Genomic DNA, 13,805 nt, shown 5'->3' with positions numbered 1-13,805 from the left:
CTTCAAGATGCAACCCTGGTAATCCATGCCATTGAGCCGGCTGACAGCTCTGCAAGAAAATCAATTTGATCCTCAAATACATAAAAATAAAAGCGAGGTCAATTTGAACGTTTCATTAAGTTAACTGCATGATACATTAATCTGCATATATCTACAAAATTTCAGGTATAAATATAAAATCAGGAAACCCAAGTGGGTCTAAGATCACTCACTCAGAAGGCATCAATCAAACAAAAATTCACAAGCAGATCAAGAAATCTGGATCATCAGGATGCTTTTTGGAAAATATTTCAGTGCTGTTAAATGCACAAGTAAACAAGCATTTCAAGGATTGTAAAGTTTAATATTTTCATCCATATCTGACTACATGTCATTTGTCCAATACTTTAAAAGTCTCTATTACAGGAAAATTTCTCTCAACATTGGTCATATTCTGTTCAACAGTTGTCTGAGATCAATGTGTGTAAATGCTTTCATATTTTCAGCATTGGCAGTCACAAATGATGGCATATCTCCATCTTTCTGATGAATTTGAAAACCCATTATGCCAAGATGCTGTAAAATTTGTTCACATTATGTCAAGTGGCTTCTTGCAAAAAGTTTCCGACAACTTTAGACTCTTGACAAAAAGTTATTTAAAGTGTTCCTCATTTTAGTATTATCAGCCATATTTGAAAGCAGCTGAAATCTTGAAAGCACTTCATGCAAACATGTTTGCCATAAATTTTTGTCCGGTGATATACATTAATTGCTCAAAGGATTTTCCTACATTTTTGTAATAGTGGCCATAATAAATGGCAAATTGGTATTGCTTAAAAATTTCAAAGTTTGCCCAAAAAGTTTTTTCATTATTAAAAACAGCAGCCATAATCGATGGCAGACTGGTATCATCTGAAAAACATTACAGATCTTTCAGACTGCCAGGATGCCTTCTGTCAAAATTGGACAAATTCCTCCAGATGTTCTAATGAGGTTCCTATTTAAGATTTTTCTCTTCTATTATTGTAATGGTTGGCATTGTCTGATGGAGCATGGCATCATTTCTAACAAAGGTCCCTCAAAAGGACTGATGCTCAACTGTCCAAGAATTTCCAGGAATTCAAGAAGACATCTTCCTTTTAACTGCCAAGCATTAAAACCACTTCAGATATTCATAATCAACAAGGTTTTTCAAGGTACCCATTGTAATAATGGATTAAGATCAGCACTGTTTCATTTAGGACCAATAATACACCATTAGAAGAATTCTGTTATTCATTCAGGACAATCTGTGACATTTTCATCATGTTCCTTGTGGCAGCCAAGTTCAAGATTGGCACCACCGTCGTTCAGGATGAACTAGGAAAGGTCGATAGCATAGACCACTCAGCCACTTAAAGCCCTGCTGTAGCAGGTAACAATATTCATTCTAGACATAATTCATAGTATTGTGGTGAAACATCCCAAGTAAAAACAGTTCTCCACTTAGATGGAGTAGCAATAACAAGGATGACAAATTCGTTAAATTTTCATTTAGTAGCAACTAGATATCACAAGTCTCCTGATGAAAACCCAACATGATTTGACCATCCATTCATACAGATTAATGATACAGACTGTTCAGGATGACCACTCTGGTTTCCATATTGGATAACCAGGTGGCACCATTGTCATTTACAACCAACATGCATCCAAAGAAATCTTCTGGTGAAAATTTCATTTGCACACAACTTTCCATTCAGGGGTAGCAATAACAAGACTTTCAAGATACAAGGCATCTAAATAGCACAATAATTCTTTTAGTGAAAACACCAGTAGTAGTGTGCCATTTGATTTTTAATGTAGCTTTTTTAAAAATTCAGTCATATTGCTACAATGTCTGCAATGTGGCAGTTTATAGTGATGCCTAACACTGGGGCATCATCCTGCAGAAAGTATTATGTCCCACCAAGATACATTAATCGGACACCACAACAATCAGTCCCAACAATATCTTAATGCTGAGCACCAAGCAAGAACTAGTAGTAAGATTTTTTAAAGTCACTGGTATAACTTGGCTGGGGTTCAAACGTGAGACGCAGGCATCATTTCATGGCAATCCTTACAGGCAGTGAAGCTGAAATTCACATTTAACAGTGTTAAGAGGTTAGTTTTAGGACTGGTCAGCTGGTGTCAGAATGTGACTAGGTGGGACATCATGCAACATGTTTAAACACTTCCAATATCTTTCAGCAATAACAAGATTTTCAAATTAGCTGCTTTGGTGCACATATTAGACGTCAGACTTGGTGAGAAACTTGTGTCATGTTTATCCATTCAGGGTGAGTAGTGTCCAAAAGATTTGCAAGACAGTTGTCATGGAAGCCATACAGGATGTAAAACCAACATTAATTTCATTTAGGAACTTCAGGAACCCGAACAAGTCTTATTGCTGGCAACCACAAGTTTGGAAAGCAACAGAGATATATTTTCAAGATGGCTGATGTGGTAGCCATATTGGTTTTTAGTTGGTCAAGACCAAATGGACATCACAAAATGTCTTCTGGTGAAAACCCCCCAAATATTTTTGTTCAAGAAGAGCTAAGACAAGATTTTTTAAAGATGGCTGCCATGGCAATCATACTGGATGCCAGAGTGTTGAAATTTTTATTTAGGACCAGCTGGACACCATGGGAAGTCTTTTAGTGGAAACCCCATACGGACATCCATTCAGCAGGATTAATCTTCAAGATGGCTGATGTGATAGCCATTTCGGATTAGCACCCTTCTCACTTAGAACCAACTAGACTCCATTAGAATTATTTTAGTGAAAACCTCACGTTGGTAAGGTCATCCATTCAGGAGTAAAAGCAAGATTTTCAAGATGGCTGATCAAGTAGCCACAGCAGACATCCAATCTGCACCATTTTCATTTGGGACCAACTAGAACTTGTACCAGTTTTTAAGGGAAAACCACCTGTTAAAATATCCTCAAAATCAGGAGAAATAGTGATAATATTTTAAAGATGATCACTGTGGCAGCTATATGGGAAGTCCAAGCAGCACAATTTTCATTTAGGATCCGCTGACATGGGATGAATGTGAGTGCCAAGGTTCTAAGCAATTCTCCAAGTAGCATAAGCGGGGTAGCGATAAGAAACTCCCATTAATGGACTGACAATGGATGACCGACGACATACCATCCCATTAACTGTTCTGGTCTATGACATATAAAGCTATTTTTTAAAAAGTCACAGCTACCAAGATTGAAAAATTGCTATAAAAAACGAACATATTCCACTCATCCAGCATGGCAAATACAACAAATTTATAACTGCCCAGAACAAAATCATACACAATTTTAGAAATGCACAAGTTTATGTCTGCAACCTAACTTAGACTGTGTGAAAGATTCTTTTCCAAAACTTATTTTGTCCTCATTCTATCAGTCACCATGTCTGCTATCCTCATTGTGAAATGTTCACATAGCTGCCAACCTTCCAGGCTCGCAATTAGTGAAAATAGGGATAAAAAGTAGTGAATATGGACATGAATTAGTGAAAAATACTATGACAATAACTCCATCCACTCTGACTGTCAATACTACACCGTCAAGATCGCAATATAAATCTGGAACATTACATATATGCAGAAATATATCTGCATTTCTATTTATTATGGGATCATAAACTTCACTTGTACTTGTGGTTATTTATCAAGACATGATACTGTGGCAGACTTGAACTTCCTCAACTGCTTGATCATAAATGTATTTTCTAAACAGTTCAGACTTCTTGCCTGCTGGTTGATCTCGGTGACCAAAATTGCTGACAAATTCTCTGCAGCTAAGGAGGCCCTAAAGTCTTTATTTTTCCTTACACGAGAAAAGACTCTTTCATTGTCACTGTTGCTGTGAGGAATGCACAGGAACTACAGCACTTTTGGTTCTTCGACACGAAAATTTGGAAGAGATGTTCAAGTCGAAGCAAATGTTTATCATGGCTGATAAAGGTAGATTGTGTTCAACAAGAAAACTCACAAATAATGCTTCAGCGTTGGTAGCTTGCAGGTCTTCCGCCAATGGCTTAAAATATTCCAGAGCTGAAATCTGCAAATTCTTGATTATCCCCAACTTTTAAGTGTTTTTTATTTGCTTCATCACATCATCTCTGCCACAGGCCTAATACTAAAATTTGTGGCACACTATGTGCAAAAACCATGATGTACATCAATGTTTAATGGCAGAATGCACGGCCAACTTTTTATATATTCCAAATTAAACTTCACTTTATGAGCAATACATTTCTTTCTCCTTAGTGGTGAAGACATTTCCAAGATCTTACATGCAAAGCTGAACGGTAACTCAAATCAGTGTAGGTGACGCATGGGCAGAGCAAAATTCCAGTGAGGCCACAGTTTCTCTTAAAAGCATTTGCAAAACTACTCTTATACATATAAATTAAAATCGGTTAAAATGCTTGCTACCGGGCCAACTGTACTAATTGGCTGTAGTTCTAATATCGCGATCAGCAGTACCGGACCATTTTGGCAACTGCCAATATCACGACTAGCGCTTAAAGGGAAATCGGTTATTTTATTAAAGATTTAAAATAATTGAGAATTGGAGAATTCGCGAATTTTTGGCTTGCGACGTGAATCGCTGAAAAGGCATGAAATTCACTCTAAATTCATGAGGGTTGGCAGCTATGTGTTCACTTGTGTTGAATAAGGTGAGTGAAGCACTTGTACAAGCTTGACTTAAACAAATTGAAAGTATAGATTTTGAAAGAACAAAATTGGCAATATTCTCAAAAGACTTCTTTCACTGATGACACAGGTCAGCCCTGAATCTGCACTCATCCTATCGGTTGCTTCATAGGAAAATCTGTGCGATTCATTAACATGGCAATTTGAGTTTTCAATACCGTATCTGGATATCTTGTTGGTGCGCATTCATACTTACTCCTGAGCATGGTCTGGATTCTCAAAGGTCGCATAAACAACACCCTCAGCACCTGCTGAAATAAAGAAGTAAAATAAGTATCAGTCAATGCTTTTGCTATGTCTAAGTGGAATCTGAGATTGTTTTCATTAACACTTGAATACACTGTCCTAATTAATGCCTTTATTTTAAAACAGAAAAAAGGGCCCAAAAGAGATTGCTTTGCCTAGTCCCATAAGCATCAGCATATGACCAAGAAATATTTTAGTAGGGCAATCACTGTAGAAATTTACTATAACCTGCTGTTAATTTCATTTGTTTCATAATGTCTTTGTTTTGTAACTTCAACAGCTGATAGCACATAATTATCATTCATCAAATTTGGTCCAAATCTATTCAGTGCTTTTATTACAGATGAATTTAATTTAAAGCTCTATATTCAGTAACAGTGGCCATATCAAGACCGGCATACACTGAAAAAAAACCCCCAAAAAACCAAAAAAACAACCAAAATCAGGAAAATCACCACTAAAAATCAGGAGGCAGGGTAAAAAATCAGAAGGTACATAGGAAGGTGTATATATCAAGATAAAGGATAAAGATGTTTACTTTTGCTATTTCAGTCCACTGTATGCTGTCGATTTTCATTTCTGCAAAATTTCATATATTTGTCCCTGGGTGCCAAATTTGCTAAGAAGAATAGCTTCTAGGGTTGATGGTGACATTCTGGCTTTTTGGCTAGTTTTTATCATTCTTTTTCTGACCACTGAGAATGCTCTCAGCACTGCTGTTGCTGTGCGGTATTGAAAGGTATTGACAGCATTCTTTCCCAAGGGTTGGAAACAACAGTTGGCCAGATCCATCCCTTTTCTTTTCCTGAGAGCAACCCAATGATGATCTGCCCTTTCTACATTCAATTCTGTGTCTAAATTGTATATTTGGTAAAGTTGAAACTCAATGCAGATCACAAGTCAATTCCTTCCATTCGGCTGGAAGAAAAAGGCCAGGTCCTTAAACAATACTACAGATTGTTTAGACACATCTGCAACACTTTCACTCTGTTTATTAATGTCATCTATACCATCACATGGTATTGAGAGATGCTGTGAGCAACACTGGCAGAATGCATGATAGACCCGCAAGTGGATGGACGAATGAAAGCAAACTGCTTCTCCAAATCACTCCTGTATTTTGATCCATTTCTTTTTTTTTCTTTTCCAGCCTTGCTACGAAACTTACCTATTATGTTGCTGTGATTTGCTGATGGGGTCGGATAAAGAGAACCTACCCTGGGACAATCGCTTTGTGTGCGCAATTTGGATTTTTAACGTAGCTTTAACAATTTTTCAGTCATATCGCTACGATGTCTGCAGTGTGACAGTTTATAGTGATATCGAGCGCTGAGGCATCATGCCGCAGACATGTAGCATGATGTCCCACCCAGTCACATTATCCCGATACCAGACCGACTAGTCCTAGCACTAACCTCATAATGCTGAGCGCCAAGCAAAGTAGCTGATAGTACCATTTTTCTAAGTCTTTGGTGTGACTTGACACGGGATCAAACCCATGATCTACTGCATCCGAGGTGGACGCTCTAACCACGAGGCCACCGGATCGGTCCAATCTCTTTGTATTGGTGGATGAAAACCGGAAATCAAGCTAGATATAGTAAAGTACTAAGAAACATACCAGACACAGAAAAGTGTATTTTGTTTCCTTCTCGTTGTTGAAAAATCATTTTTCTTAAAAATCAGAATCGGGAGATTCGTCTGAAAATCGATAATCTCTCAATTTTTTCAGTAGGGCTGGCAGGTCTGCATATCCGATGAATTCATATTATTTGTACAGTTTAATTCCTTCAAGTCTACATCCTTCAGTCAATTTCTGGTCAGCAGTTTAATACTGCAAAAGCCCATTATCAGAGCTACATTTAGGATTTAGTAAATCTGGGCAGTTTCCCTCCATGGAACTTGTTTAACTGGCTAAAAGGGATTTTGACGAAGTGAAGACAAGGTCATTTCTTCCCTTTAGCTGCCAAGTGTAGGAGCCGTTTCTGATGTTCTCCAGATTGCCAGTGTGGCAGCCATATTATAAGTCTGATTGGCACCATTTTCATAAAAAGTATTTCAGCAAAAAACAAAAAACATGCAGATATAACCATTCATACAGGTAAAATGATGACATGACCATTGGCATTCACACTGAAGTGTCTCAGTGGCACCATCTTAATTTAGGACCAAACAGACAATAAAAGTCTTGTAGTGAAAACCCATGTTGATATTACCATCCATTCAGGAGGAGTAGTAGTGTTTTAAAAATGGCTATAATTGACATCAAAGTTGTACCTTTTTATTTATGACCAGCTGGACACTAAAATGAAGCTTTCTAGTGCAAAACAATGCTGACGTATCAGTCAATTCAGAGACTTGGTTTGGTGGTTTATGACACAGCAACATGCTCAACTTATCTAGTGCTCAGGGAATTGTTGGCATACCTTTTGGTTTAAGACACCAGATTAGGCAACCCAGAATGGTCCGATGATAGGATTCAAACCTTCACCTTTTATTTCACGAGTCCACCACCTAACCACCATGGCAGCTCCTATTCAGGAGGAACAGCAAGATTTTCAAGATGATATAACATATGATCAACAACGTTTTGATTAAAGACCAACAAGAGATCACAAGTCGTCTGCCCCACATACCCCCACTCATTAGACATTCATTTAGAAGTAGCAATAACACAGCCACTGTGAAGGCCATACTGGTCGTCAGATCACCACCATTTTTTAAATTGGCACCAACCTAACATCACATAACTGTTTTAGCACAGAAAAACTAACCATCAATTCAGGAGGAGTAGCAATAAGATTTTAAGACCTATGTGATGGGCATATATTGGACATCTGACTAGCACCTATTATTTAGAACCAACTAGGTCTCAGTATTTTGAGGACTTCATATTCTGGACAAGATGGTCCATATGATAGCCAAAGTAGTACAGTTTGGAGCCATTTATTCTTTATGTCCATCTGATTGTGGTGTCAAGCATTGTCCAAAGCAAGCTGGACAGTATGTAATAATGCAAGTTGTGCAACTCCATGGAGTAGTTGTGAATGTCCAGGGGGGAAAGTGAGCAATACTGTAATATTCAAAGAATATTTGCAAGAGTCACCAGAAGACAATAATAGGCTGGAATTGCATAAATATTTCAATATATAAATATAACATGATACTGCAGTCCTTAAATAAATTAGATGGAAGTTCACCTACCTAGTTCACACTTCTGTACTGGTCCCAGCGTGGAAACAAGCTGCTGAATTTCTTCACTGCTAATATGAGGCGACAAATTGCGAATCTGGATTTTGTTCACCCTCCTGTTTAAACAGAAAATACAAATGTGTGACGGCTATTTTTCATCACAATAATATTAAACATTGTGGTATACAGATACAAGTTCCTTCATGACTAAGACTCTTTACCTATTCCAGTACCAAATGCCCTGGTTACTACACCTGCCTCATAGCAGCTGTTGCTTGCCTGAACCGCAGTGCAAAATGACTGCACAGATTAATGATAGTAAGAGTTAGTACACATGCTACCTAGAATGTTGTTACATGCAAACCAGGTACATGTAGTTTAATGAGAAATAAAATTTAGAAGACTCAAAGTTCTGAGCCACTTATTTCCAAAGACACGTAATCTATTTTCTTTCTGGAAACACCAGGTATCTGTATGTGAACTACATATTCTCCTGGTCAGATGCTATTATGAAGAAAATGGACAAACTATGTCTTTCCATGCAGTTACTGCTTATGTTCCCTTCTGAATTGTTTTGACCAGATCTCTAGCAAGGTTCTGTTAATTATTTTTGTGAATTTAGGTACACCTCATTGGAACATACGGTTCAACTGCACAGTGGATCAGTGCATCTTCAGTGGTCGAGCTATCTGGCAAAATGGGTGACTTAACCCGTTACCTCATAGAGCATAGTTACAAAAGCGCAGCGCGCTATAAATAGAACACCTGTTACCTATTTGACCCCATACGCATAGGCCTGCCTGTGAACTGTTAAGCAAATTAGTGTACGTTACGTTTAACAGCAACTGTAACCATTTTACATTTTTGGTACACATCTATTATATGTGGAAAAATTTAAGAGTAAAGTCCGACTGTTATAGCTGTGTAATTGTTTTTCACGGAAAACTTTTTTATCTGCTTTTAAGTCTTGAGAGAACTCGTTCACCGTCATGTCAGTGAGGCTGCGTGACCAACTGTAGCTGTCATTTCTCATACTCGAAATTTAGAAGTTTTTCATCTGTGTCTACATCACTAAGTCATCTAAATTTGATAATCTATAAAAACTAATTGCTGCCTACATCAATATCAGAGCCTTTACCCAAGTTATTGAATCTTTCGTAGTTGTGTTTCTAATCGTGAAAACTTCGTTAAGTACTGAATGAAATCCGCGACTGCCATTTTGGAGAGGAGATTATGACCCAGTTACTTTAAATAGCAGATATCAATCAGTGCATAAACAGTGATCATGTGACGTAATTGTCATTCGCAGAAATGAATGTAGCATCTAATAGGGGGTTTCCCACCCGAATGTGGCGCTACGAAAACCGGCTTAAAATGGCTAATGTTTACAGCAGGCGTCAAAAGGCAATTCCATGCAAATGGAGTAAAGGTGTCAAAAGGCGCTTCCATGCAAATGGAGTAGAGGCATCCAAAGACGCTTGCATGAGGTAAAGGGTTAAGTGAAGTATATTCTGCTAGACACCAAACAAAATTATATGATTTTGTTCTTGCACATGCATATTTTCTCCAATTTTGGAATCAGGAAACAGTATTTTGAAGGACCAATATCGCCTTCTGTTCAAGAATGGAACGCTCTATTATGTATTCATCTATGAATCGGTTTTTCATCATTTTGTAATCCATCTGTGAAATTATGTGGAAAACAATTTTGCTCTATTACATGCATCAACTAGAATAAATCTGACGACTTTTAGTGCCAAATACCTACAGACTGGTTCTGTACCAGCTATTAATTACAAAGAATCTGCGAGCAAAAGATTAAAAATTAGAAAACCAGTCTGTTCTCTAGTAACCATGATATATAGCTGATATAAATATAAACAGAAGTCAAAAGTATGAAAGTAGAAACCAGTTTCTTGGAAATTGGGCAGATGCAATAAATAGAACATAATACTGTTAGGAAAGTGCATGCAAGTCTATGGACAAGTGTACTAGTATGTCGTGTTACGCAGAAGCCGTCTCGTCATGAATACGGTCTGTGGGATTAATGGGATGTTAATATAAAAAAAACATCTTATTTGGAGGGGGATATACCAAAAATGCATAATCCGAATACATCTACGCATAAAGTGTAATTTAGTGGGGTAAAAAGAGCAATGATTACACCAAAAGCGTAACGGTTGGCGTTAATGAATATACACGTGCCAAGTATACTGACCTATAAATAGAACACCACAGTTCATACGAGTCAAAGCAAGAGACTAAGTTGCCTGAAAGTGTCATATTGAACCCCAATGCAAAATGTACTGGTAGCATTAAAAAAAACTCTTGCACATTCACAGGCACGTGTTCTAATAGCCAATTAACCCTTTCAGTAGCAAGTTATCTTTGCAGACTTCTGCAAGCCATCTGATGATGAAAACATACAAACTACATTAGTTTCTAAAGTTAAATAACACTATGAAATGTTTTATAGCAGAATCCATAAAATGTACTTTGTAAATATTTTTTAATGATTTAAATTGCCACGTTTGCATTATTTTCTTCAAAAAATGAGCACGAAGCTAAGTGAAACTATCAATGTGTAATAATGGCAAACAGTGTCTTCGATTTCTTTTCATTACATGTTTGTTTATATTAAGGAAAATATATAATTCATAGAAAGCAAAGTCTAAATATAAGGGGATAGAAAATGGCTTTAAAAAAAGAACCGCAAAAATGTGTTGGAAAATGCTATGCAGGAATTCAAGATGTGCTACAAAAAAATTGATGTTTTCTTCCACCACCCACTTTTGAGAAATTACTGCAGTGAAAGAAATATTAAAACCACAAATTCGCAATCTTGCATATGAATTGTTGTAATGAACTTCATTATGAAGTTAGAAAGTGAAAAGAAAATATCAAAAAAATTCTTCTAAAATATATGATTAGCTTGAATGCAACTGTAAACAACAAAATAAAGGTAAATTACAAGTATAATATTACATCATTGAAATCACATAAAGGAATGATCACGATGATGCAAAACATCTGCTGTCGAGAACCTGTTAATGGGATTGTTCTGCCGAGAACCTGTTAATGGGGTTGTTCTGCTGAGAGCATGTTGATGGGGTTGTTCCAAACTAGTTTTGAAACGTTGCTGACTGCCACATTGTAAAGTTTTAGAAAGTCAAATCCCTTCATAATAAAGTGGTAACTGATTAAGCATTTCTACAAACTTGCAATTACAACATTACTTTCAAGGTAGTTTCATCAGTTAAAATTACAATGTAGAGTTTCTGATGTGCTCTTCTAAGATCATATGGCCAAAATAGACTGATTTCTACATCCAACATACATTTACAAGCATTAATACAATGCATGAGCGTTATATTATTATACACTCAATTAAAATGTATTTATAAAAGCATTCATCACATAATTTTCTACTTGTAAAGTACTGCATACAACCAATGTGAAATACAAATTGCATATTGAGAAAAATAAAAGCAAGACAAAAGAACAAGAGCATACACATGTGTGCATGTGATGCATGCACACCCACACATGTATATACATATACACAAACACCCAGACATCGTGGTCCCAATCATGAATGCCACCACCATCAGCCATCCACATTTTATAGCAAGAATCCCTTGGCACAGAACAGTTGTGTTCAAAAGTACCCCTTTAACACAACTGAAGCAGCATATAGCACAAACCTGTAAAATTTACCCTTACAAGCAGATACATTTTGTGTCCAGAACCATTATTTTATTCAGGTGACTAATCTGATTACCTTACCTTACATGCCAACCCCTGGCAAGGAAAAAGTGAAATCCAACTGGATGAAAAGAGTAATCCGAAGAGAAAAAGAATAATCCACATATAACATGCTAAAAATTCAATGAACATGTGTAAAAAAATCTAGAATTATGTTCTATAGATTGTCTTGCTTCTGCACCAATAGAACGATCTCTACTATCTTTCTGGTTTGCTTTACCAGGAAAGTCTAGATCAGTTAAAAGCTTGGCTGATGTAATGATTGCTGCTTAATACTTTCATCTCTTTTTTTCTTTTGACTTCTAATAACATACTCTACTTTAATGCTAGTCTTCTTCACTTTGCCCCCATTTCTCAGAGCAGACTCATTTTTTACTTTAGTGCAATACTTCACTTGCTCGCCCCTCCCTGCCGTTTCTTTCTGCAGACTCACTTTTTACTTTAGTGCAATTCTTCACTTTTACTCATTTTCAGGTTGAAAGAAAGCTCGTACTGCTGTCCAAAGCTCAAGTAAATGGCCAATACATTGGTCAAGGGGTAACAATCTTGAACATAAACATGCTTTATATCTTTATAGTCTTTAATGTCAAGGTCAAACTCATCTTGAAACAACTTTAGAACTTGTTTCCTTTTACTGTTTTTCTCCAAATAACAGTAGATGTCAATTAGTAAATGACCAATGTCTACTTCTAATTTAAACAGTGTAAATTTATCTTGCTCTTGAACATGAAAATTAATCGTGGTTTAGACAACCAAATTCCCAATGACAGCTACTTTTGTTCTAAAAAATTCCCAACAAAACCAGGAGCAAACTCTGAATTTACAAATTGCATAACGATCCGGTCATGAGACTGAATATACATACTTGTTTTAACTACGTGTGTAAGGCACTTGACCAGCCATTTAATTTATGGACTAGGCTGTTCTTTCCAAACAATATATTTCTCTTCCATTCCATAAAAGATAATTTTTAAGTAAGGAAAGGAATGGCCTGATGTCCTTTTAGAATACAATAAAGTTTAAATCACCCCTCAAAACCATGTGATTGGATGTCGGAAGAAATAGTACAATATACTGCAGAGAACTTGTCAGGGCCGGATCACCCCACCCACAAAGGCAGTCACTTAAAATTTGATCCTTGTTTTATTTATTGCACAGATTTATTGGGTGCTGTGCACACTTAGAGTAAAAAGACTTTTGCTGTGTTGCCCTTTGGTGGGAAGTATTGCTTGTGCATGGGAAGTATCAGAAATTATGCATTAATGTTTCACATCAGTCAAGTATGCATGCAGTTTTGTAGTAAAATGTTTGATGGATACCTTTATCATTCTTTTTCACTGCATGGAGTGCAATATTAATTAATTTCATACAATACTTAACAAAATATATTGTGCCAACTGCAACAAAAATGAACGAGTCTGTACATTCTGATAACATATTGAGAATATTTTAAAACAAGATTCACTGTGCTAAATGTACTCAAAATAGATCCATTAGCACTTGTGTACTTTTTATTTCATGTAAGTAGTGGATTCCATAATATGCATCAGAAAGCACAACACTAATCCAAGATAAGAACGGAGTCCCAACTTGGTATTACTGCTACTGTCAAGTCTTATATTTGCATACAGTCATAACATCTTGTTAAAGAAATTTTAATTTAACAGTTATCATTTTAGTGATTGACAGGACGAAGATTCAATCCCAACTCTTCGTTTTAGCTGCAAAGCAAAATACCAAAACAGAAATCAACTAAATATTATAGAAAAAAATTGATCTGCTTGTTTTCTTTTTCTCAATAGCCATACCAGCCAATAGTCACAAACTCTACTGAAATAATTGTCTTAAGTGTCTTACGCCTATATTACAATTAGGTT

The 13,805-nt window shown here is 36.6% G+C and overlaps 1 protein-coding gene across 1 annotated transcript in view; it reads right to left on the bottom strand.

Annotated features, from left to right (window-relative positions):
- Positions 1-13,805, bottom strand: part of LOC149781008 (insulin-like growth factor 2 mRNA-binding protein 2) — a 78,427-nt gene that overhangs the window by 56,460 nt on the left and 8,162 nt on the right. The window contains exons 4-6 of the mRNA XM_089938121.1: positions 8,176-8,279; positions 4,922-4,976; positions 1-49 (exon numbers count right to left, since the gene is read on the bottom strand). Coding sequence (XP_089794247.1) covers positions 1-49; positions 4,922-4,976; positions 8,176-8,279 — 208 coding nt within the window. The remainder of the gene's footprint in view (positions 50-4,921; positions 4,977-8,175; positions 8,280-13,805) is intronic.

The sequence above is a fragment of the Sinohyriopsis cumingii genome, chromosome 16, assembly GCF_028554795.1.
Source record: "Sinohyriopsis cumingii isolate HCF-2022 chromosome 16, ASM2855479v2, whole genome shotgun sequence".
NCBI classification, from domain to species: domain Eukaryota; kingdom Metazoa; phylum Mollusca; class Bivalvia; order Unionida; family Unionidae; genus Sinohyriopsis; species Sinohyriopsis cumingii.
Note: the sequence above shows the minus strand (reverse complement) of the source record. Positions and strands in the feature narration are given on the sequence as shown.